The sequence below is a fragment of the Lipotes vexillifer genome, unplaced genomic scaffold, assembly GCF_000442215.2.
Source record: "Lipotes vexillifer unplaced genomic scaffold, Lipotes_vexillifer_v1.1 scaffold793, whole genome shotgun sequence".
NCBI classification, from domain to species: domain Eukaryota; kingdom Metazoa; phylum Chordata; class Mammalia; order Artiodactyla; family Lipotidae; genus Lipotes; species Lipotes vexillifer.
The window spans coordinates 743,456-769,875 of NW_006774859.1; the positions used below are offsets into that span (position 1 = coordinate 743,456).

At 37.9% G+C, this 26,420-nt stretch overlaps 1 protein-coding gene across 1 annotated transcript in view; it reads left to right on the forward strand.

The window, feature by feature from the left end:
• The window catches only part of EYS (EGF-like photoreceptor maintenance factor), a gene marked incomplete at its 5' end in the record, with an annotated part of 885,136 nt that overhangs the window by 721,175 nt on the left and 137,541 nt on the right, over positions 1-26,420 (forward strand). The window contains one exon of the mRNA XM_007449587.1: positions 19,316-19,488. Within this exon, the coding sequence (XP_007449649.1) occupies positions 19,316-19,488 (173 nt within the window). The remainder of the gene's footprint in view (positions 1-19,315; positions 19,489-26,420) is intronic.

Here is a 26,420-nt window from a genome sequence, read left to right on the forward strand (position 1 = left end):
GCCCAAACTTCTGAGCAGAAACCATTACTACGGAATTGTCCCTAATGTTGAGCCCAGATGGCAACATGTCTCAAAAATGATGTAATTACCAAATAGCTCCAATTCCACTTCAGAAAAATCTTAAATTCAAACCTCTCCTCTTCGGTACAGTTCAAACTCTTATCAGAGTAATGATCTCATTAGTTAGTGTCCTTAATTCCAGGTTCTCCATCTCCCTCAAGGGCAAAGGTGATGGTGCCACTCCCCTACTTTAACAGTCTACTGGATTCTTATTATCTCTGGGAAATGAAAACACCTTGCTTGCCACATTTTCCTTCACGTCACAGCCTGCCTATCCTACAGACCCTGCTCGCACTTTCAAGGCCAGTGCCCTATTTGTCTTTTTACCTGCACCATATGACCAAGTGCAGAAACACGGTAAGACCTTATATTCATTTCCTCTGAGTGCTGCAACAAATCACGATGAACTTAGTGACATAAAACAACAGAAATTTATTTTCTCACAGTTCTGGAAGCTAGAAATTCAAAATCAGGACCACTGGGCTGGAATCAAGGACAGCTCCTAGCCACACTCCCTCTGGAAGCTGTAGAAGACACTCTGTGTCTGACACCTTCCAGCTGCCGACGTTCCTCAGCTGTGTGAATCGCCCCAGTCTCTACTTCCATGGTTACATGGTCTCCTCTCCTGTCTGAGGCAGGTCTCTCTCTCTGCCTCTCTTTTATAAGGATAATTGTAATGACATTTTGGGCCCACCCAGATAATCCAAGATATAATCTCCTTATCTCAAGATAAGTATCTCAAGATACTTAATATCTGCAAAGACACTTTTTTTTTAACATTATGAAAAATAATCAAGCAATAGCAGATTTATTCATAATCAAAATGGGTCAAATCAAAATGACTTTCAGCAGATGAATGGATAAATAAACTGGTCCATCCAAACAATTAAATATTATTCACCGCTAAAAAGAAAAGTGTTATCAAGCCATGAAAAGACATGGAGAAAACAAATTGTGTATTACTAAGTAAAAGAAGCAATTTGAGAGGGCTACATACTGTAAGATTCCAACCATATGACATTCTAATAACAGGAATTCAGGAAGAGAGATGAAGAGGTGGAGCACAGGGGAATCTTAGGGCAGCAAAACTATTCTGTGTGATACAGTAATGGTAAATATATGTTACTGTACATTTGTCAAAACCATAAAGTGTATAACACCAAGAGTGAACACTAATGTAAACTATGCACTTTAGGTAATAATGATGTGTCAGTGAAGGTTTATTAATTATAACAAATGTCCCACTCTGGTGTGGGATGTTGATCACAGGGTAGGCTGTGCAAGTGTAGGAGCAGGAGGTATATGGGAATTCTTTGTACTGCCCACTAGATTTTGCACTGAACCTAAAATTGCTTTAAAAAATAAAGTATGAGAAAAATAACTAAGCAAAAAGTTTTAGTACTTAATAATTACTTAGTACATAAGATGAGGCCTGACCTATAGACAATTCAACGCACTGTGATACATATAATGACAGAAGAACTACTTAGAAGGTACAGTTGTAATAAAACCTTGGTACTCACAAGAAAGATCCAGAATAGACATATAGACTTGGGGTTCATAATCAAGTAAGAAATGGTTAGAGTTATGAAAATTATGAAAACAGTTTAACAGATTAGGGAAGGCAGCTGTTCCAATCCAGCGTACATGATCTTTCAAGTATTTTACAGTGGAGTTGGACCAACAGACATACATCCCAGTAATGTGGTGAATACTAACATAGAAATATGCACCAAAGGCTTTGAGGTAATAGAGAGAAACGATTACCCCAAGTTCATGGAAGTTTAGAGCAGAACACCTTACACCGAGTACCAGTCCCAGGAGAGCAGAACATGGTATACCAGCTACCAATCCCACAGAGGACTCCACACACTTCTACCCGTGGCGTCTTGTATTGGAGTTGCCAAGGACAACACAATAGTCCGTGTCTTGGATGGAATAGGGCTTTACTTGCTCTTTCCTTACTCTACTCCGTAGAAGAGACAGAACAAAATCAGTTCCCACGGAGCACATCCTCCTCTCATGGACCAAGTCCCTCTCCCCTGACCCCGGCAGCTGATGCAGGGCAACTGGCCTACAAACCTCTCCTGTGCTTCTGCAGCAGGACCCAACTCCTCCCCACAGAATCTGAAGTACATGCCTACGGGTCCTTGACACACACTTCAACAGAACAAAAGAGCAGTCATTAAGCATGAAACAGAGAAAAAAATTTTCCCAGGAGATGATGCGCCCAGCACAGGCTGTGTGAGCTCTTTACCTCTAGTAAAGGAGGTGTTCCAGGCCCAGGGCCCATTTTTATGCAGCCCCATGGGAGCTGAAAGACCGCATTGAAGAGACAGCCTTTCCAAACAGAAAGCCTGTCAAGCTTATGGAACAGTTTCCTCCAGAGGGAAAAGTTGATCTCATCCTTGAAGCCTAAATCAGAATTACTCATGTCAAGAAGAGGAGGGTTTAGGGGAAGGGAAAACTAAGCAGAGGGAAGAGCTCAGTAGAAAAGGTGCAGAGGTGGGGACGAGGTGGGGGTGGAGGGATGAACTGGGAGATTGGGATTGACATATATTCACTAATATGTATAAAATAGATAACTAATAAGAACCTGCTGTATAAAAAAATATATATTATTATTTTTTTAAAGGTGCAAAGGTGGGGGTGGGTCCAAGGAACTGCCCTGGTTGAGTCTGTCACTGATGGTAAATTAAGGGTCTGGTTCAGGGTAGCAGAGTTGGAGGTTGAGAAGTGCGTAGGGCAAGCAGACAGACTAGATTTTACCTTGTAGGTTACGGGTTGGTTTGTAGATGCATCTTACTGAAACATGCCAGGGAGACCAAGAGCAGAATAGGATGAAAATCAGAATAGATAAATCCCAACATTATTGTTAAGGTCAGTCCGACAGGATGGAGGTTCATAGAATGATTAAGACAGGTTAACCAACTATGTCCTAAAGTTATTGCTTTTATTCATAGGGACTTTCGTTTCTGGTTCCAACTCTGATGCTAACAAGCTGTGAAGACTTCACAGTTCTCAGTTCCTTCATCTCTAAGATAAAACACGTATTAAATGAATTTTTATGTCTCCAAAGTCCAAGCTACTTATTCAATGATTATGCCTCCATTTTCTCTTATATCGTTCAATAATGAGTATGATAATACAATTCATATTATAATAGCTTGGTACAATTTTAATTGATTTGATTAACAACTGAAGTAAAATGAAATCATTGACATTGTGGGAAAATATGTTATCTAAATTTTAAATAGGATATATCTTCAAATATTTATGCTCAACACCTCTGTTCTTTTTTCAAAAGCCAACAAAAATAGTTTTTAATCTCCTTTTAGTTAGTTAAGGTCCTCTCAGTTTGGACTGCATAATAGTCTGGATATATTCTGATTATACCCAAGAATCAGCATAAATAAAAATGTATTAACATTTCCTTAGAACAAGGTAGTGCATTTACATATTTCAAGCTTATGTTAATATCTAATTTGTTCTTATACCTGCAGTTGCTGTCTCACTCATAGGCCCTTGTTTCATCAATTTGCTGCTGGGTCAACTGTTTGTATTTTATTGCAATAAATGAGCCAGACAGTGGCCTGACCTACCTGCCCCCCAATGTCTGAATTTGAATGAAAATAAAACAATTAAGTGCTTAATTATATTCCATTACCAAAAGTAAGAAAACAACCTTTTGTGCCAAATATAAATTTGCCTCACTTTCTGCACTCAGATTTAATTTTCCCAAGCACACTTTCCTTCCATGGTAATATTCAATATTTTGAAACTCTCACTCTTGCACTTTTGAAAAATGTCAACCCTCAATTTTATAACATTTTGAGGGCACTTTCAACCTTTCATTATTTATACTCATCTCCCAAAAATGTGTGATAGGCACAGTTAAGGTAGCAGTCAGAATAAAAGGTCAATATATAGATTGAAGTGTTATAAGCCATCAATAAAGATAAAATGGACTTTAAAAAGTCATAGCAGAAACTAACTTCTTTAACACCTCATCATCTTCTTATCATCTTATTACCAAATTGCTAAGGAATTTATCATTTTCAAAATGCATTATGTTGCAGTTTCCATGACAGTACTTATTTCTGGAATCTTCTAAATATTTAACACATTAGCCTAAAGCAATACCATTTTTTTTCAGTGCAACCATATATATGTATTTTTTCTCTTTTTGCTTTGTCTATAGAGACTATGGCATTTCCAATTGTGACTTGATTTCATATTATCTAACATAAAAACTGGAGAATAGATCTTGTTTTGTAGACAAGATATCTTAAAATACAAACTTAAAATACTCAAGTTTTAATCCTGTCAAATGTACTCAAAAGAAAATTCAATGCGCTTTGAAATCAAACAGGCATAAGATGATCCTTGTATGACCCATGCCAGTAGATAAACAGCTGTTTTCTTTTATTCAATAAAAAATGTATAGATTATTTAGTCCCTTAAATCAAGGTATGACAAGAAACATGGAGCATCTTTTCCTTTTTTACCTAGAAACTAGGGATCTAGGATGCCAACTTTTAAGTTTCTTTCTAGGTCTTTAAGCCATGCCATATAAAAGATGTTTTGTTTGAAGACAGCTCACTTTGAAAAGACTGTCAGTCATCATTTATTGATGGACAAATATTTGATACAACTATAGACCATTCACATTGGAAGAAGAATATTCCACCCAAAGTGTACAACCATAACCAATGCTTCCAATTTTTAAAAAGTTGGACAGACTCATTCAAAATATTCTCTTTTTACTCCCAAAGTGGGTTAGGTTTGTACAGTAGAAATATTGTGAAAATGTGGAAATCAGGTCACCAGAGATGTGTATCATAATCATCTAGTAACTTGTTAATACACATGCCCAGTTCCCACACCCACAAGTTCTGCTTCCAAAGGCTTCATGGTGGAGTCGATGGATCTTTATTTTTGACAAGCTCCCATAGCAAAACTAATTTTAAAAACTGCTAATCTAAACTAAGATATAGTCATGTCTTATGTGTCTTTCTATTCTCAAGGCTACTCTGTGCCTGACACATGTCAAGACTTCATAAATAGTTCTTGAATGTCTGAATGGCTAAGTGAATGGCATCAATGTATCAATGAAATAGGAATGACTTCTGGTCATAGATATCACTGAGAAGGTGGCATTGAAATAGTCCTTAAAGTATGAAAGGAATGTTTAGTTCTCCACCCAAAAAGAATAAAGCACTGAGTGTAGATTTTCATGGAGCAGCTCTAGGAAAATGGGCAGATATTTTTGGATTGGAGAACATCCAGCCTCTCAATCCACATCACAAAAGTATCAGCCTACTCAGACAGCAATTGAGGTCGACCCTAGTGATACTGAATTATGCTGAGGCTTTCAGTGCCTCATGGTATATGCGCATCACCACTGTACCACAAAAAACTTAATTGCCATTTATAAAACATATGATTTGTGATTAAGATATTGGGGGATATTAGATTTCCATTTTGACACTACACTTAAATTGGTGTTAATTTAACCATGTAATTTAGCATGAGACACACATAGAAAGAACAGGCAAATACAAATTTAGTAAAAATAGAAGTGGTCCACATAACCAATAGAGCATTTCCTCATAGGACCAATGCTAAGGACTTTAAGATATATCATTTTCATAACCGCTGACAAAGTAATTTAAATTAATATGCATTCTCCACCATCAAAAGTCCTATTTTTTTTTTTAAATGTTCTCATGGAAGAAAGACTCCTTCTCTCCGGGAATTTATGTGGTATAGATTGATCTTTTGCTTTGTTAATAAAGTGAATTTGATCATTTAAATGTAAAAATGTACCCAAAGTATTCTTTGACTACTAAGATTTCAAAAATCAGAATTTGATGGACTATCTGAAAATAAATTGACATGAAAGTAGCCTTTATATTCTTAATAATGCAGAAGCGGTTTATATTTTTGTTCACCAAGAACCAAACCAGGTCAAAACATTTTAAAATCTATATTTAAAGATAAGTTGCATACAGTAAAGCACATGCATCTCAAGGGTGCCCTCAATGAATCTTCACATATGTATACACACAAGTATTCACAACCCAGATCAACTCAGATCTTTTCATTTATTTGATACAAGTTTTACTTATCTCTCCTAAGCAATAAAAACACTTAGGAGATTGTTTCAGGTATGTGTTCTTAAAAGAAAAATATTACATTCTATATTTTATTTCCCCTTGAAAGTGCATAGAATTTTATTTTTAAATTGTTCAACACACATTCATTGGGTAATCATTACATGTCAGCCATTGTTCCAAGCTCTGAGAACACAACTTTGTAGTGTAGTAAGGATTCTGCTCTCCTGGAGCTTACATTCTAGGCAGTAGACAGTAAATAATCAACTAAATTAATAAGAAAATAAATAGGAATATTTCAAAAGTGATCATCTGTAATAAACATATTAAGAGTAATGTAATGAACAGAAATGAGCAGTGCAGGGGCAACATTAGATTAAAGACTCCTCTCAGAGGATAACATTCCAGCTGAAATTTGATGATGAGAAGGTCCACGTAAAGCTATACAAAGGAGGAAGAAAGTTCCAGGCAGAGCACAAAGAGCCTAAATGGAGAGCAAACACAGAATGTTTACAAAGTCAAGACCACAGTTTAGGTTCCCCCCAAAACAGAGGTTGTATCACAGGCTTAGGTACAAGCAACTTATCAGAAGTGATGGCAAGGAGCCAGCGAAGGACTGGGGGTCAGGAGACAGAGCAGGGCAAGGTCAAGGGAAGGGGAAGTTATTGCATCGCTGCTCTAGGTGACAGGGGCTCAGTTCTGCTGGAGCCTCCTGAGAAGCCCACAGAAGCTCTCCAAGAAGTGGGCAACTGAAGGGTGAAAGGAAGAAACATTTTTCCACTCCTTCCAACCACCACTGGTTGAAGATTGTCCCAGAGGCGTTAATGCTGCTCTTTCAGGTTGCCTCTGCGCAGGGCAAGAAGGAGCCTGTGTGAACTTCTGAGCCTAAGGCAAAAATGATTTGCACTCTTGTGGTGAGAAATTGTCAGAGTGCAGTGAGCCTGGGCTCCCAGGGAGCTGCCTAGGGTAGCTGCTCCAGTCAGTGGAGCCGAGGGGACTTTACATGGCACGTCCAGGGCTTCTAAAGTAGGAGGACAATGAATCAGAGGGAAGAAGGGCCAGATCATGTCCAGACCTGTGGGCTCTGGTTAAGAAAAAAAAAGGTTGAATTTTGTTCCACATATAAGAGGAAGCCATTGCTTTAAAAGCTGGGGAGGGTTGTGACTGATTACTAGCTGAAGGAATCCATTGAAGAAAGAAAGATGAATACTATGTTATGATGTGTAGCAGGAATTTTTTACAGAGTATCACCTTGCTCAAATGAGGGTGAAAAACATCACACTAATTATGTTTAAGTTAAATGTTGGGTATATTTGGATATAAAATCAGAGACATCCTTGTAGGATCTAGCCTCTGCTTGGTTCTTCAAACCCCCTCCCCTATTCTGAACTCTAGGCAAAATGGCTGCTTTTGAGTCCTGGGATATGTCATGCTGCTGCTCATATCTTGGCCTTCATATATGTTGTTCACTGTTTGAAACATACCTCACTCTTCACCTAGGCCAATTCCTTATTTTTTATATTTCCATTTCATTATTAATTTTATTGAAAATTCCCCTCTGATCACTCATCTAAAAAAAGCCTCCTGCTGTCCTCTCCTGAAGCATCTGCGATCATCTTTCTTAGCACTTAATATAATTTGTAATTTTATACTTAATTTCTTAATTCCTGTCTCCTCATTCAGAATGTAAATTCAATATAAAATGGGGCAAGATCTATTTTATTCACCACAGTGCCTAGCAATGTCTGCCATAGAGAGGTCATATTTGTTGAGTGAGTGAATAAATGAATGATTCAAAATGAAAGCAAACTAGCTCTGGCTGAGGTGCAGCAGGCTGGGTAAAAGGCCTGTCCTTTTGCCCTTCAAGGAGGCTTATGGACTGTCTTCAAGGAACTTCAGTGCAAAACCAAACACAATGTGACAACCTTGCTTATGGCAGATGGGATATCTCTGAAAAATATTTGTATGAAGCTATTTATTGGAGACTTGAGTGACACCTTTTGTAAAAAAACAAAGCATCCCTTAAATAGTCCTGTTTTATATATTACAATTGCACCTTCATACCTAGAGGTTTCATGAAGGAATTGGGATAGTCACTAACAATACTTTTTGAGAACAAATGACTCCTGAACAATTTACAGATTAGCTAGTTCTTTTCAATTTTTTTAAAAAACAGATAACTTGATTTTAGATATCAGAGGTTGAAAGTAGCTGCAGGATTTTTCGATGGAAAGTTCTAATGTGTCTCTTCTTTCTAGTGTGAAAGGCTAATCAGTTTCAGGGACATGCTGACATAGGATTAAGATAAATTGTGCCTTGTCTTTTAAAATCCTGTAGAATAATCAACCTCTCTAAGTCCCAAGGAGAACAATAGCTTCCTACATGTGATTAAACTAGCAAACAAGTCTTTGTCCTTTGACCTGATTTTTTAGCTTCTATTTTACTTTGATTAGACTTAAAACAACTAAGATAAATGAAGATTTTCTAACTCATTTTACACTTTCCTGTAAATAAAACCTATGCCAAAAATATAACTCTATTATATGAGTAATAGAAATGACTTCGTGCTGAATACTTTGCATATATGTGCCATGGAGGGGCAGAGGGAGGAATTAACTTTAAATGAAATGAATTCGGAATTGAATTCAAGATTTATACATTCTGAGAAAAAAAGTATTAAAATATGTGTCTATTCAAATCTATTTTAAGTTGCATAGAAAAATGTCATTCAGTTTGAACTGATTGGAGAATTTGCACCAACTAAATAACTCATATATGTTAGTCACCAGGAAATCTAACTTTTTTACCAGGAAATATTTCAAACAAATGAAACAAAACTTCAAATAAATTGTACTAAAAACATAAAAAGAAAAGTAGCCTCTAGCTTTCAGAGATCTGCTCCGTGCCATAACCTGTCTCAGAAGAAGGTTTTCTGAACCCAATAGGTAATCCCTTTCCAAACCAGTTCTATTTCTGTGGTATAGTGAGCCTAGCGGTTTGGGATTTGTCAAGTGAAGCAATTTAGGAATTGTTTCCTGCAGATGGAGATGCATTTTATGGTGAATCATTGTTTTAACAATAATAAACTCCTGGCAAAGGGGCTTAAAATGATCCCCCCAAATAGCAAAATGTTATGGAACCAATCTGATGGAATAATTGAGGGGGAGAAACTAATTGAAACTATTGAAACAGCAGGAAAGTTGACTGGTTTTTTTTTATCCATTTAATGTAAAAGAAAATTGTTACATGTAATAGAGTGTCCAAAAAAAGTGTTAACTAGGCATCAATATCTTTTAAAACTACCCTTTACCGTCCGTAAGGTCACTGAACTGAGAAGCTCGCCTCTAGCTGAAGCACCCTTTGATGAAGGCTGGCCATTGTACAGGGTTTTCAAAGAAATAGTCCATTTAACGTGTCAACCAGTTCCAAGAAGAGATAGTCTTTTCCAGGACAAAGAACTTGAAAACTTAAACTTTTAATTGAAAAAGCCTGAAACCACTTTCAACCTCTTGTATTTAAAACTCAAATTATCCCTTTCAGGATTAAAGGAAAAAAGAAAAAGGAAAAGAAGCACACTTACATCAAAGGTAGCAAAGCAGTACTTCTTTCTTCAGGAAAGCTGTTTTCAGTTCTCTGACCTTTTTAATCTCAGTTTTATCAACTTAATACAAAATAATACTCTATAATCATGCCCTAAATATATGTAAATTTGAACCCTAATAGAATGAGCTTCCAGATAGTACTGCAGTTAAAATAAAACGACAGGCTTTCTACTTCAGACTTAGTTTAAGGTGGAAACACTTTATGTTTAATCATACATTCAGTATAATAAGCTAAGGGGAAATATTATGACCCCAAACAAGAGACAACTTTGCTAGGGTCAGTCTCTGTTTACTCCTGCTGTCCTCTTAGTACTCCTCCCAGATGGTTCATTTGATAATGAATTATCATCATCATCACCATTGTCTGCAGAACAGTTGTGTGAAAAGGAGCTGCAATGCTTTCTATCTGGTCAGTTCTCTCCTACGGGCATAGTTTTTACCTTCACAACTATCCCCAATAAGCTCACCAAATTGCTCTTGGGAACAACAGCTTTTTCATATATGTTAACTGTATCTATCCAAGAAAAAAGTATGTGTTAATTTAAGCTTAAAAAGAACTTTCCCATACCATGTTCTCACACACAAGAGTATCTTTTCATGCAGTGATAACAAAAGTAAAATGGACAAATACTTCAGTGCAACCTTTCTCATTTCACTGACATGGTAAGTAGTTGATCCAGCACTTTAAATTCTTTAGGTGTTTGAGTCAAAGTTTATTTTCCTTCAGCTGCCTCTCCCTCAACACCAACTAGCATTGTAATCCATAGGTTCTCTTAATTTTAATGAAAATCAAATTATTTTTACATTCATACAGTTTATTTTGATACTACATCGCATATTCACTAGGATATCCATGGATGCTTCAAATAATATACATGTAAAAATGAGTTCATTATATACTCCATCTATATTCCAAATCTGTATACTTCAATTCCAAGAATGGCATCAAAATCTATGCCATTGCCCAAACCAGAAATCAATCATCAGGTTAGCTATTTTTCCTCTAAGCATGTATCAAACCATTTCTCTCCATGCCCACTTCCATTGGGTTTATCTACACTTCTGCTTGGATTTCTTTAATAACCTACATAACTGGCTAATCTGTGTATAACTCAAGGTCTGGCAGGAGACAGAAGCCACATAGTAACTTAGGAAAGTTAAATATGAAGAATTATTAGCAAATAACAGAGTATTAACTCCTAAAATGTAAACAGTGCATTAAAGAGTTTAGGTATAGTGAATGTAGGGAGCACTCCCTTCTTCCAGGTCTGAGGGGGGATAATCAGGGAAGGAACAAATTTGGAACACACACACACACACACACACACACACACACACACACACACACACTGGCAGGGATTGAGACCACCTTACAGAGAGTGTGGCCACTTTATGTAGAAAAGTTCACAAAGCTGCCACAGGCCTGAAATGGGAGAGAAAGCTACCCACTGGGTGCTAAAGAGGCTCCCAGGAAACCGGGCAGGGGCACTGTTGACTCATCCTCTGGGATGTGAGGACCTCCCCGAGAAGGCACCCACAGGGCTGCTTCTGAGTCACCAAGGTGCTGCCCACAACATCAAAGGGCAAGCAGAACTCACTGGAAAACCATACTTGGAAGCACTGCTGAAATTTGCTGAGAGTGAAAACCACTGGGTGCCCCCAGCAGCAGTAAGAAGAAGAAAGCACATCAGAACTGGGAAAGAAACCCCCCTTCCCTCAGTGTCGCCCCAGTACATTTTCCACACTGTAGCCCTGAAACCTAGCAGGATTGCAGGCCTTCCCAGGAACAGACCTCCATGTCCCCCACCTCTTGTTTGTAGAAAAGCTTTAGCGTTCTAGGCCCTCCCCGAGTTCCAAAGAACAAGTTTAATCAGAGAAGTGAGAAAATGCAGAAACAAAGGAAAATTTTCAAAGAAATTAATAATAGTTTCATCATAAAACAAAGTCCAGAGCCTTTAGTTCCTCCTCAATGGCTATAGATAATATCCTGAGCCATGTCCTTGAGCTGTTTTGCAGATACTAAAACCCCAGCCAGGTGGAAGAAGTTAACTGCCTGCTGACCACCAGCACGTAGACCCCAGACTGGTTGGAACCAAAAGGCTGATGATTGAGATTCCCGACACATCATCCTGTTCCCTCACCACCAACCAATCAGAAGTATGTATGCAAATGGATCACACACCCCGCTATCCTCTCCCTCACTTGGCCTTTAAAATCCCTCCCCTGAAAGCCATCAGGGAGTTTGGGTCTTTTGAGCATGAGCTGCCCATTCTCCTTGCTTGGTGCCAGGCTGGGTGCCCTGCAACAAATGCTGCATCTTCCTTCACTGCAACCCGGTGTCAGTAGATGGGCTTTCACATTTGAGACAGTAACAGCCCTAGAATAAAAATTCTAAAACATAATATGTTTACTTCCCTGCCCCAAATCCTTCAACTGGGTAAAAGGAGAGAAGCGTGGAGAAGTAAGTGCAGGAGATGATGTGGAAAGTCAAGCACTGATATTGAAGACTGAAATTTTAACTACTGAGTCAGAAATGAAGTCATCCCATGTGAGTATGGGTCACAGGGCTTAGAGACTGGGAAAGATCTGAACAACCGTTTTGTGGAAGGAGGAAAAGAGTCAGATGAACAGAAAACATGATCTGGACTAACTTAAACATGCAGGCTATGCTACAGTGAGGGAGCTGCACAAGACAAAGACTTGAACTGGCCTTGGGACTGAGGAAACGACCTCTTGTACAGAGTCAGTACTGAATGGCAAACTCGATAATGTTCCTCATAACTGTGTGCCCAACTTTGTATATGACCTTCAAAATTATAAGCTAAATATACCATGTGGTTCAAGGGATAGACACTAAACATCTTGCCAGTCAATAATATATGGTCTGTATGGTTCAGGACACTGACTCTGCATAAGGAGATCTGGGACAGTTCCAGATGTCACCTTCTTGCTCTAGTGGCAGAGATGCAAACTGTACTATAAGAGCAAGCCTGCATAAGTATAAGAGTATAAAAGGCAAGAACTTCTCTAAATTTCTTGCTTTTTTGCCCAACCCAAAATTAAAACATAAAGATTTGAGGAAAAAGAGGACCTGCAATAAGTGACAAATTGCAAAAAATAAAAATAAAAAAATTACATTTCTTGTTGCAGATTCAACATTGTAGCAATGCTCATAAAAATGTTTCAGTGTTCATAAATGTGTGTCTTTTAGAGTTGTTATTTAGTATTCCTTGTTTGTGAGGAATAAATTCTCCCCCACAGCAATTTTGTAAATAGTCATTAACATTAGAAAAGAACAACCATCAACATTGCAGGCCATGCTTCCACCTTCCAACAACAATTGAACTAACTATGGAAATAGCTGAGTAGAAACTGTATGTGTGTGAACGTGACTGAGGTCAGGGGAGCACATGAAACAACAATTTGTTGGCTTAAACATTTTAAGAGAATTTTTTTTTCTTTTTAGTAGGAGTTAAAATAGCATTTTGAAAGCTTATACCAACTCTCCTAGCCTTAAATAGCCTCCAAATAGGCACATTATCTTTACAGGAAATTATTTGAGAACTCCAGAGCTTCATAAGCATTGCATTTACTGATAACATTATATTAAATCCTGCCCAAAATGCCCTTATGGTGCACGGGACTGGAAACTGGTTAATTTTGCAATGAACACAGAGTAAGAAAACTAGTCTGAAATCATTTCTTGGACACAAAGTCTAATCTCAAGACCCTAAGATATTTGTTTTTAATTGGGGGATGTATGAAATGATGCATTCTAATGCACAATTTTATTTTCACACCCATCAATATCCTTCCATCCCAGCCCATTTCTCTTTATTGTTTTTTTCCCTACTTCTTTGCATACTTTTTTTATATTTGGTAACAGCTTTATTAAGATATAATTCACATATAATTTGCCCATTTAAAGTGGACAATTCAATAATATTTAGTATATTCAGAGTTGTATAACTATCACCACAATCAATTTCAGAACATGAAAATCACCCAACAAAGAAAACCTGTACTGTTAAACTATTACCTCCTAATCCCTCTACCTCCAACCCAGCCCTAGACAATCACTAATCTATTGTTTCTATAGATTCCCCTATTCTGCAAATTTCATATAAATTGTTTTCTGTCAGTTGATGGACATTTTTTTGTTTTTGTCTTTTGGTTATCATGAGTATGCAATGAACATTCATTATGAGTTTTTGTGTGGACATATGCTTTCATTTTTATCGGCTTTTTGCCTAGGAGTCAAATTGTTGGGTCAAATCAGACCACTTCTCCTTGTATCAGATTCCATTCTATAGCTTTTATGCCATCATTAACTGATTCAGGCTCAATTAATTGTATGTTTCACCTATGCCCCCTCTTTTCCCTAAAATATAATGAATAGCTGATCAGTGTCACATGCTGTGCTAGGCACATTTTCATGCATATATCATTTAATTTATTTAGCTTATGGCCACTTTTACTATGTTAGCTCTCTGTTTGGGGTTTGATATTTTCTGAGTCTCCTCCCTTGGAAGCAAGGCTTTAACTGCATTTCGTAAGGACAAGTGGGTCCAAAGTAAAAGAAATGGAAAAGATGTCTCTTGCTGGGAAGGAATTTCTGATCATTTTTCTTTATCAGTGAAGACCTTTTGTAAAATGAACCATGGTTTTAAGAGAGAGAAAGAGGGATAGAGGGAGAAAAAGAGAGAGATTATAACATAAATTCAAATTTTCTTCACAAAATACCCATGAGATAGAATCCGTAGCTCTAGAAGAGGAAGAAACAAAAATATTTTATATCTTTTGTGAATTAGTCCTGTTTTAGGTATGTTTTATATTTTCTTCACATGTGAGTCTGTGACTTTTATTATTGCTCTTATCATTTTCCACCTTTGTTTCTGCCTTTAGTAAATTCTTTCCATATAAAGTAAAAAGCTCCTGAAACAGAAAGACATTTTCCCTGGCCTCTCTGTTCATGGGTAGATTACACAGGGGATGTTTCTCCTAGTTCACTTTCCAGACCACCTTAAGATAATTTTCGTTTTGATTTTTTTCTATTATTTTCAGGTTTGGCTACTTTTAAAAAGCAAAAGTTGAAAATGAAAAATGTCCAGTACGATGGCATGCCTTGTTGCAAGAAATAGCATCCTTTTAGGCATCTTTGTCTTAGAGACAGACAAAACAACTATGTGTGGTGCTGGAACAGCAAGTCTCCATACACAGCTGAAAACTTCTTTGAAAGGAGTTCAAAAATGGAAGGAATTCTGGGGGTGGGGGGATTGCTCTGTGGTTGTAGTTTGGGAAATTCCTGAAAGCAGAATGGCAGTCCCTCTTGAACCACAGCTACTCAGGATCTCTTTTGCATTCTTCCTTAAGCCTGTGACCTGTGCTATAAATAGAAGAGTCTATGAAGAGAGATGGGCTCTTTTTGCCAACAGTCATTTTAATTTTTAGAAGTGTCTAGAGACATTATTCATAAGGATTCATTCCTGCACATTTTCCTTCTGAGAATCTCCCTCTCTTGACACTGTGGGTGGTCAGCTTTGAAATCCACTAATGATCTGTGAGTTACAGAGAGTGCAGAAAGAGTTTTTATTTTTTAAGTTAATACATGAGGAGTCCTTTTAGTTCTAGAAAGTTTTCAAGCATCTGGCTGTGCTATGTAAATAAGGAGCATCCTTTTCAAGCCAGCATCTTTGACTTTGTTAGTCAGCTAAATTTTCTAAAGATAATTTTTAATAAACATAGAAACTTAATGACAATCATTTGATATGCTGACTGTATTGTGACTTGTAATCAAATACATTGTAGCAGTTATAGTGCAAAATACACAGATATTTGCATACACTTAGATGGGTGGGTTTTTTTAAGGTTTAAAATGAGTGAACTTTTTTCTGCTTCATGTTGTTGTCAAGTATAAAATATATGTGCAATAGACCCTATATGGCACTAGTAAAATAAAAACCCTCTAATCTTTGTACTTTGATGGGTAAATATCATGTTTTCAGATGTATGTTAGTCAAAAGTCAAAATGTTGCCCCAAAAAAGAAAGAAAATTATAATGCCCTGGCATCCTGCTAAGAACACAATAGTAACTAGTGCCCATCAAGCTTTTACTCTGGAGAGAAAATTAGTCTCTGGAGAGATGGTTTAAGCTCAAATAGACTATGCAAGAGGATCACCTGATAACATTTTTTAACTGCAGAATCTCGACCTCACCCCAGATCTCCTATATCAGAATCTCAGAGAGCAAGGGGAGCTCAGGAATGCACATTTTAAGATCTCCACGGGAGATTCACTGGTAACATTATGTAGTTCAGATCATATTTTAGAAGCCACCAACATCTGAATCCATGCATTACAGAACTAAGACTTTAAAATCCTTGCTACTGCCTAAATTCTCTTGTCACATACACATGCTATGTCTTACAAAGACTAGTTCATGCACTTATGTTGTCTCCCCAACAAGAGCAGAAGCAACGCTCATTTATCCCATGACACATGGCTCTGTCAGCGACAGAGGATACTCGTTGACAGCAGTTGGCAATAAATACGGTATTCTGGAGTACAGGTAAAAGCTTCCTCAACATCTAAGTTCTCTCCCAAAGCTACTTTCCATTGAGAAAATTGTCCTGACCTCCTTAGAGGAAGATTTGCAAAAGAGTTTTCTAGATGGTTTGCATATTTCATGTGGATAATTCTCCCATAACTAATTAAACAGTGCCCAATAAATTCACAGCAACGTTACAACATCTGGAGTAAACTGGGTGAGGGAGGGTAACATTGTTTTAATCATTATCCAAAAATCGACTGTTACATAGGGTCCTTCAACCTCAGGACACTCACTTTCCTGGTCGACACTGCCATTTGCTTCAGGGTATAGAGAGGCACTGCAGTGAGTTACATGACAGCAACAACAGCTGACTTGCTGGCTTCTGAAGTTGGGATTTAGGAATGAGATCTTTGGCAAGGTCTAAATAGGAGTAACCTTTAGATTCTGGTGTGGCACAGCTGGTAGCAAAGACTTATTTTATTAAAACTATTGGTGAAGTATCTGGCTCTCCAGGAAATCCTTTGGGATTTGAAGGTACAATTTGAAGTGAAATGTATACAGGTACCATCATCTGGCAAAATCTCAATTTGTTAAAGCTGACTATTTCTAATAACATACTAATAAAATACCAAGATGGGCCAGAGGGCTTTGGACCCTTGCCCTTGGTTAGCCAGAGAAGGCATTTTCCCCTTTCATAGAGTGTTTTCTAGAGAATTTTTAGTTCACTCTCTGCTCTAGCTGTCTACTGATGTACAATGCAGACAATTGTCATCTTCCCATGAATTTATACAAGCAAATTCTCCCAACAGCTGATGAAAACAAAAAGGAAATGAGGCTTAATTTATCAATGGAACATGACTAAAATTAGTGTTTTCCTTGGTTTAACATAAAAGCATCTTAGGTTAAGTCTATATGATTGATTATATTAAATCAATCAATATTTAGATTTGTTTGACTTTCATATATGTGGTGTTCTCCTTTACTATAGAAAGATAAATTTGATCTAGAATGCAGCTTTCAAGAGTGTTATACTCCTACACTTTGTCCTAGAAAACATATGCTTAATGCTGAGCTTTTAACTCCAAGTTAGGTGGGTGGGGACAAAGTTACATTAGATTTATCCATAGCCCTAAACAACATTAAGCTACTAATTAACCTTTAAGTCCCACCAGAAGGCATCTCTGTACCTGCCAGGTGGTCTGGCTATTCTTTCACCACTATTTTCAGGCAAGAAGGCACAATGTTGGCTCAAGAGTCCTCAAAACTTTGTTTTGTTGCCCCAAAACAGAAGAGTTTGTCTAGTGTGGTGACATTGATTTTTAATTTTTTTCCCAACTCTAGAAACCTATGAGATTTTCTACTTTTTGTAAACTGCTAAGCAAGTTGCCCTGAATGTTATAAAATGAGTACTGATCACTTACAGGATCACCTTATGTGTTGGTAAAATCTGAAGGTCTCAAAGCCTCACCCCACCAAAGCCAGCTTTACCAGCTACTTAATACATACCTTCCCCATAATACTTCACCCCATTCACATTGATAAATAATATAAAGTATAGACATTTTAGGAAAGGGAAACTTCACCAGATTTCCAAGTAAGGTATTCATTAGTATGAAAGAATATGATACTTTCTTGTGAGCAAATTTATTTTGGACTAAGGAGATTAAAAGATGTAAAGAAACTATTGAGAGACCAGAAAGATGAGAAGGACAAGAGAACAAGTCCATAGTGTGGGTAAAATCTACAATCAGATTGGGAGGAGGCTGAGTCGTGAAGACAAAATATGTTAGCTCCCTAATTTTCAGGGTGGTCCTGGCACCTACCCTTAAGAGTTAACAGTCATGTTTAGAAGTTAAGATGAAAGCAGGAAAGATAAAAACCTAGATCCATATATGGCAAGGTACGTGGTGGACTGAGGTAACAAGGAGAAAGGGAAAAAAATGGAAGGAAAGGACATCAGTATTAAATGGACTTCATTTTACTGCAAGTGACAAAACCGCAACTCATATTGGCTTAAAAACTAAAAGGGGGGTTAGATACCTAGCTTATATAACTGTTGTGTAATGGTTGGATCTAATACCCAAATAATATCATCAATAATCTATCTGTCTACCCCAGTCTCTAATATTTTCATTGCTACATATTAGTTATTTATCCTCAGCCCTCTGGATAGGCAGATGCCACCAGCACTTTGGCCCTGGGGTCCATCCTGCACTAATCACTGTGATTGACACCAAGAGGGGGTATGCCCCTCCCAATCAGGGGGCTGAGATTCTTGAGGGCTGGAGGTCTGGAAGGGAAAACTAAAACTGCTGTTACTTTAAATGGGGAATAGATGCAGGGAAGGCAGAAACCACAGATTTAAGTCACTGTCCCCTCTGGAGAGTGTTTCCCCAGCAGGTGAGAGGAGTATTTTTCCTGAGCTTTTCTTTCACAGGTGACTCTGGGCCTGGGGTCACCAAACCAAAGTCTAAGCTGGAGAGCTGTTTAGTCATTACAGCTCCCCACTGTGTTTTTCTTTCCTAATTACCAGAAGGGTGGCTCTTGGAGGACTTGTCTTCTGTGGAGAAGGCTAGCCCCAGCTTGAAATTCTCCTCTAAGCTTGGAGTCTAAAATGGATTTTTCTAGTAGACATTTGAAGCACTTTATTGAGGCAACACCACACCTATTTAATGAAGCCCTGAAAAGGCACCTTAGGTGAAATAAAAGATGAGTTAAATAAAAAATAAAAATAGACTGCTTAAAATAGAATGCATGGCTTTGGACAATCTAAAAAGCCATTAATCTTCTTTCAATGTAAAGTACACAGCTATAAATACTCATAAGTTTAAAATCACAGAAAGAGAAAGAGAGAAGAAAAAACTCCACTTACTAGGCAAGACACAATTGTTAATTTTATTTGTGTGTGTGTGTGTGTGTTTGTGTGTGTGTGTAAAAGATCATTTTTTGTTTTCTGATTGGTTTTATAATTGCTTTTCCCTTCTCAGTGATAGTGAAACTTGGTTTTGTGACTGTCCAAGGCTGTACTCGGGCAAGCAGTGCCAGTTTGCAACTTGTGAAAGCAACCCATGTAGAAATGGTGCCACCTGTGTTCCTAAATCCGGGACAGACATTGTCTGCCTCTGTCCGTATGGAAGGTCTGGTCTCCTCTGCATTGAAGGTAAGAGCTTTTCATTATTGGGCATGAGCACAGGTAGAAGGGGGTGAAGAGGACAGAAAGTCACTCAGAGAAATCAAGGACAGTACCTGACTGATCAAATCCGTCAAATCCTTTCCTTGGTTCTTTTCAAGTCAGTCAAGACAAGACCCATTAATGAGATGCATCACTGAGCAGGTATTTCTCATACCCACTGAGTAATTATAAAGGAGGTAATAAGTTTTCCCTGAGGTTAGACTACGGAAAATCTCTGTATTATAAAATCTCCACAGCATTCTAATACTTAAAGAGTAGCAAGGTAAATCAGAAAAATACATAAAATCAAATTATTTGTAAGTCATAAAGAGAAGGACAAATACCGTATGCTAACACATATATATGGAATTTAAGAAAAAAAAAATGTTATGAAGAACCTAGGGGTAAAACAGGAATAAAGACACAGACCTACTGGAGAACAGACTTGAGGATATGGGGAGGGGGAAGGGTGAGGTGTGATAGGGCGAGAGAGAGACATGGACATATATATACTAACAAACGTAAGGTAGATAGCCAGTGGGAAGCAGCCGCATGGCACAGGGAAACCGGCTCAGTTCTTTGTGGCTGTCTGGAGGGGTGGGATAGGGAGGGTGGGAGGGAGGGAGACAAAGAGGGAAGAGATATGGGAACATATGTATATGTATAACTGATTCACTCTGTTATAAAGCAGAAACTAACACACCATTGTAAAGCAATTATACCCCAATAAAGATGTTAAAAAAAAATCAAATTATTTTACATCATTTTGGCAAACTGAGGCTATAATATTAACAAATCTATGTATTGTAGACAAGTTGTTTTTATTTAAAGATAACAAAACTCATGACACGGTTATTATATCCCAAGAAACTAAATCAGAAATACAAGCCATGTTCCTCTCTTTAGGAAAATCCAGTATGTAGAAACCCTCTATTATAAAAATGTACAAGAAGCTATAAGATAAGAAGCAAATTGCCTAAGAATATAACATTTGCTTTGATATACAGAAATAAATTCTGTAAATATTTTCAGAAATAATTTAAAGTATTTGGTATTAAAATTGAATCAACTCAGGATGACTTATTTCATCTTCATTTTCACCATAAAGATAAAAAAAGATGTTTACCCCTTTGACACTAGTGATATTCGTTGCCAAATTTTAGACTAAGGCTCCCAAAGTGAGCACAGACCCTACATCCTGGGAAACACACACAATGACACTAACACATCCAGGCTGTGCTGACTCATCAAAAAGCTGGGACTGCACACCTGATGGTACAGGCGTGAAAATTGAAACTAGAATAAAGAAGAATCCGTGACCAAAAAGTATTGACGGTTTTGATATGTACATCTTTAAAGGGAACTAAGGAAACAGACTTGATGCATAACTGAGAGAGGCTTCATTAAATAACTGAGAGCACTGCCCGCTGTGCGCATGGCCGGACCACATTAAACGCGAGCTTTATCTTTGCAATGAGCATCATAGACAGATGGAACAGAAGTCTTGCCCTTCCCTATAAAAACCTCATGCTTCTTAGACATAATCATTCCATTTAGTTAAAAGCTATTGGAAAATATAATTGATGGCAATAAATTTGATTACTAAAGAATAAATCATCAATTTCGCTTCCTGCTTAAACATGACTGACCATATGAAATAAGAAATGAAGATTTACAAGAATATCTTCATGTATTTACAAAAAATTTTTATTTATTCCCCTCTCTTAGTCTCATTAGGGTTCCAAAGATGCAAAGATTTATGAATGATTGAGACAGAAAAGATCACACCAAGTTTATTAGGCTCTTTGCCTCAGTGTCAGCAAGAAGAAATTCCTACATGCTCCCATCCAGAGGAATGTCTCAAAATAATTAGCCTATCCATTAATGTTTCTAGAAATGTGCCAGATCCATTTGAGAATTCTGCCCTTTATAGAGCTTACCTTCTGACTGAGAAGATAAAAAGAAAATAGAAATGGCTCGAGACACAATATAAATGTTATGAAGAGAATTATGAGGGAAACGAGGATGAAGAGAGTGGCTGGGGAGGGTTGCCAATCTCACCACAAGAATGACTCCAGGAGAGGAGAGGTCAGTGCTGAGGCCTAAAGAATAAGGAGGAAAAACAAATCTCCAAGGCAGAAGGTTCAGAAAATGGAAAAGCCTAAAGAGAGAGCATGAGTCTTTTGAAGAATGAGAGGTGCTTCCATGGCTTGGGCACAAGAAGCAAGGCTTAGACTCTGTTTCTGGAGTACTTAGGAAGCCATGGCCGGTGGGTTTCAAGCAGGCACATGGTTTATATGTATTTGCTTAAACCATTTTGATTTTAGAGACTGATTTTAGAAGGCTTCTGTTTCTGATCCTGACAAAAGATAATTTTGTCTAAGACAAGGGTGATGGCAGTAGAGAATGAAATAAGTGAACTTGAGATCGGTTCTGGGGACAGAACTGGAAACTTAATGGAAAGGTAAGTGTGAGAAGGGCTGAGTCAAGAACAATGGCTGGTTTTCTGTTTGTTGGTTTGTTTGAACTGCAGGTAGATGGTGGCACCCAAATCATTGCTTGGAGCATTCAGGTACAAACCTGCCCTCCAGGGGGTTGTCCAGAACATGCTGAATATATGTTTACTCATTAGAGAAAAGCATAGAGCAAACCAATTGAGCATGGTTCTTGCCTAGTTACAACTACACATGAGAACAAGCACAGAAAAAACTGAGACTCCCTTTCTTATCTTGGCCTTTTTGTTAATACCAGAGGATTAAAAACTCAGCTTGTTTTATCAGCAATTGTGTTTGCTACATATCAATTTTCTTTCAAATTATAGCCATGTCTGCCATGCTAATGTATTCTTTGGAGGATAATAGAAAATATAATTATGACATTTCCTACCTTGTTGATGTTTCACTGGGGAATTTGTTCCTGGTCGATCACAGCAGTGCTGTTGGAGATGCACACTGGAAATGGAAAGCTCCAGCTGCCTTATTTGTAAAGTGCTTGACTCTCCTCAGCCACACTTCCTGTTCCTACCAGGAAAAACCTCTTCTTGTTTTCTTAACCACATGTCTTTCTAAAGACAAAGGGGAGATGCTTTCATTTGTCTCTTGCCCTCTTGTGTCCCCTCTATAAATATTTCTTAATTTACCTTCTCCTCCCAACTTAGGTCACTCATTGGACACAGGTTTTGAAGAAAGCAGCACCATCCTGATTGCAAGCCCAGGCCCTGCAATCAGTGTGCTGGGTTCAAACCCCCATTCTCTGCTGACTAGTCAGCAGAGTGATCTCAGGCAAGTCACTGGGTCTCTCAGAACTTCCACTTCAGTGAATATAATAATAGAAGCTACCTTAGAGATTCAGTGAGAATTAAGTGAGATCATTCATGTAGAGTGCCTAACATGTTACTGATCATATAGAAAGTACTTTTGGAATAAAATAATGCCATTTGCAGCAACATGGATGGACCTAGAGATCATCATACTAAGTGAAGTAAGTCAGAGAAAGACAAATACTACATATATGTGAAATCTAAAATATGACACAAATGAACTTATCTAAAAAACAGACTCACAGACATAGAGAACAGACTTGTGGTTGCCTGTGGGTGGGGTGGGAGGGAAGGCCTGGACGTTTAGGGTTAGCAGATGCAAACTATTTTATAGAGGATGGATAGAAAACAGGGTCCTACTGTAGAGCACAGGGCACTATATCCAATACCCTATGATAAACCATAATGGAAAAGAATGTATAATATGTATATTTATATATATATCTGAATCACTTTGCTGTACAGAAGAAATGAACACAACATTGTAAATCAGCTATACTTCAATTTTAAAAATGCTTTTGTTTTTTAAGGGTGTCAAGCCAAGATTCTCACATGCACAGTAAACTGTCATGCCTTAATGTGGGAGAGGAGGCTGGATCTCCATCCCAGCTAAAAAGGACACTCTCTAGGATGTCAAAGGAAATCAAAATTAATTTCCTTTTAAGAATTTTTCTAAGTTGGTGACACTCTTCACAGTTCCTGGAGACAAGCCAGGGTATCACAAAATCAGGTAGGAAAGTGGCACCCCAGTGACAGAAAATCAGCAGGCTGTTTAAGGACATGATACCTCTATAAAGCAGTTTAATGTCAGGCTGGCATTTTGTGATGGCATACTTCAAACAAGTGTAATTTTATGTCATGTAAGCTTGTGACTCTTGACAGCATTTACTCTGATAAGATCCAGCTTTTTCTCTCCAACTCAACAGCTGCTTGATTGCCCTGCTGTTCACATGACCTCAGTATCCTTCCTTTCCCACCATGTTTAAATCTTGTGTTTTCTAGCTCCTGGTTACAAAGAAGTGTTGAAAAGATCAAGCCCAATCCCAGAGGGGAGTAAAGAGATAGTGGATTATGGCCACACAAAAAAGCACTCAGGAAAGTGATTGCACTTGCTCTGGGTTGAAGGCAACCCTTGAGAAGTCTGCATTTTCTCTTCCTTAAGAACTGAGGGAATTGCCTTTCCTTTTGTTCAGTGAGAAGGTGCATACCTCCTACCTTTCACTTTTTTTTTCTATCTGTAAAGAAAAAAAATTAGATTGACACATATAAAAAGGCAGCAATTAAAATAAGTACATGTCTCAACATACACCGAAATGCTTGTGACAAGTAGCCTTGATGGACGCTTGCCAACGAATCCACTGGCACATGGATTAGCACCTTTCTTCTGTTTATGCAAGAGGCAGTTCCAGCAGAGCAAAGTCACAGCTATTGTTCCAATAATTATTACAAGTACTTTGTATCTATAAGCAAATGAGTCTTTAAAAATATATACAAAAGTATCCAGGAAATATTTTCTGGTGAATGTCTTTCATGAGGTTTATATGTATCTATAATTAATGCTATAATCTTTCTCTAAAGGTATTATGCTTCCTACCAATGATTGGTGTTGGATTTAATTATCTATATGTACACACACACATACACAAATACATTCACACACACACGCACACACCCATCGATTAAAAACAATGAGATAAAAAGGTATTTGGGGGATTTCCTTGGTGGTTCAGTGGTTAAGAATCCGCCTGCTAATGAAGGTGGGACACGGGTTGAATCCCTGTCTGGGAAGATCCCACATGCAGTGGAGCAACTAAGCCTGTGTGCCACAACTACTGAGCCTCTGCTCTAGAGCCACGAGCCACAACTACTGAGCCCTCCTTCCACAACTACTGAAGCCCTCATGCCTAGAATCTGTGCTCTGCAAGGAGAGAAGCCACCACAATGAGAAACCCACACACCGCAATGAAGAGCAGCCCCCACCCGCCACAACTAGAGAAAGCCCACGTGAAGCAATGAAGACCCAATGGAGCCATAAACAAACAAACAAATAAATAAATAAAATTTATTTTAAAAATTAAAAGGTATTTTGATTTGGCGAATTATACCAGTTCTGGCAGAGTCTGCTAGTTGTTTAACCAATATATTCTCTCCTTTTTTGTTAATACAGCCCCGATTTTATTAGGAGCAGTAATGTACCCAGCTGAAATGCCTCAGCCTCCCTTAAAGCTGAGTGCAGCCATGGGACTAAATTATGAACAATCAGATGTAAGCCGAAGTATTTCCGAACCTCTGGAAAAACTCCTTAAGAGTGGAATGACCCCTAACTCTCCTTTCTTAAACCTGGAATGTGGATGAGATGATTCAAATTCCAAAAATCATCATGGATCACAAGGCAACCTTGAAAATGGAAGATACATGCTAGGATAGTGTAACAGAAACATGAAATAAGCCTAAATCCCTGGTAATTATAAAACTATCACATCAGCCAGGGATTGCCCACCATCAGACTTTTGTTAATGAGGGAGAAATAATCTATTTGGCTTATGCCTCTGTTATTTTGCTATGTGGTATCTACTATATGTAGTTAAACCTAATCCTTACTAATACAATCGGTGTCAAAATTTCCCCAAACTTTATAACCTGATATGTTTTCTCAAATATTTCTGATTTTGTTCATAAGTTCTTAGACTCCTTTTCAAAGAGAGAAAAAGTAGAGGATTTCTTTTGTTACCTTATTTCATACTATAAGTTTTAATAAATTATAAGTTTATAAAATATATTTTTCAACCCAGTGGAAGCATGGTATGGACATTATTTCAATACTATAAAAGAAATATCCCAAGGTAAGCAGCAAAACGAAAAACTCTGTTTTTCCAAATTAGACAAATAATGTAGAAAGCAAATTTTAGATCTTACTTATGAAACATTACCCTTCTCTTAAAACTACCCCCATGAGACAATTTCTAACAATCACACTAAATAAAATATCAAATTCGTTTGTAGATTTTCACATTTCAAATTCTAGTGAGGCATGCATCTGTTATTGTCTGCTTTTAAGCAGAGAACAAAGACTATTCATCGAACTCTTCCTAATTTTTGCCTCTGGAATTCTGTCAGTAAAGAGCTAAACTCTAACAGCCAATTGTCCCTTCTGCTCATTCCAGGGCTTTGTCATTGTCTAGCGACCTCCCAGAACTCTCCCTCCCAACACTAACATTTTCTGCTTGTTAAAAATGTCTTTAAAATGGATCGACGATGAACAGAGGCAGAATTGTCTCTCCTGAATGTATTTATGGCAAACTGACTTCGTCAACCATGTGTGGAAATGTAACCTCTGCAGTTTGTCCTGAGCTCACCAGAGAATTTAAATTTGCAGGTCTGTCAGTCCAGGCCTTCCCACAAAGAGTTGATTTTTTTTTGTATAAAATGAATACTGTCAGATCCCACCACACCAATCAGGTTATGATCAGTCAGGTTAAGAGCTGTGCAGCTGTGATGCCCCTGCCAGCAACAAGCAACAGAGAGCATGAACACATTTGTTGTACATTTAAAAACTCTTCACAGAAAGGGACAATTGATTAGAGTCTGAGTAAATTTATGG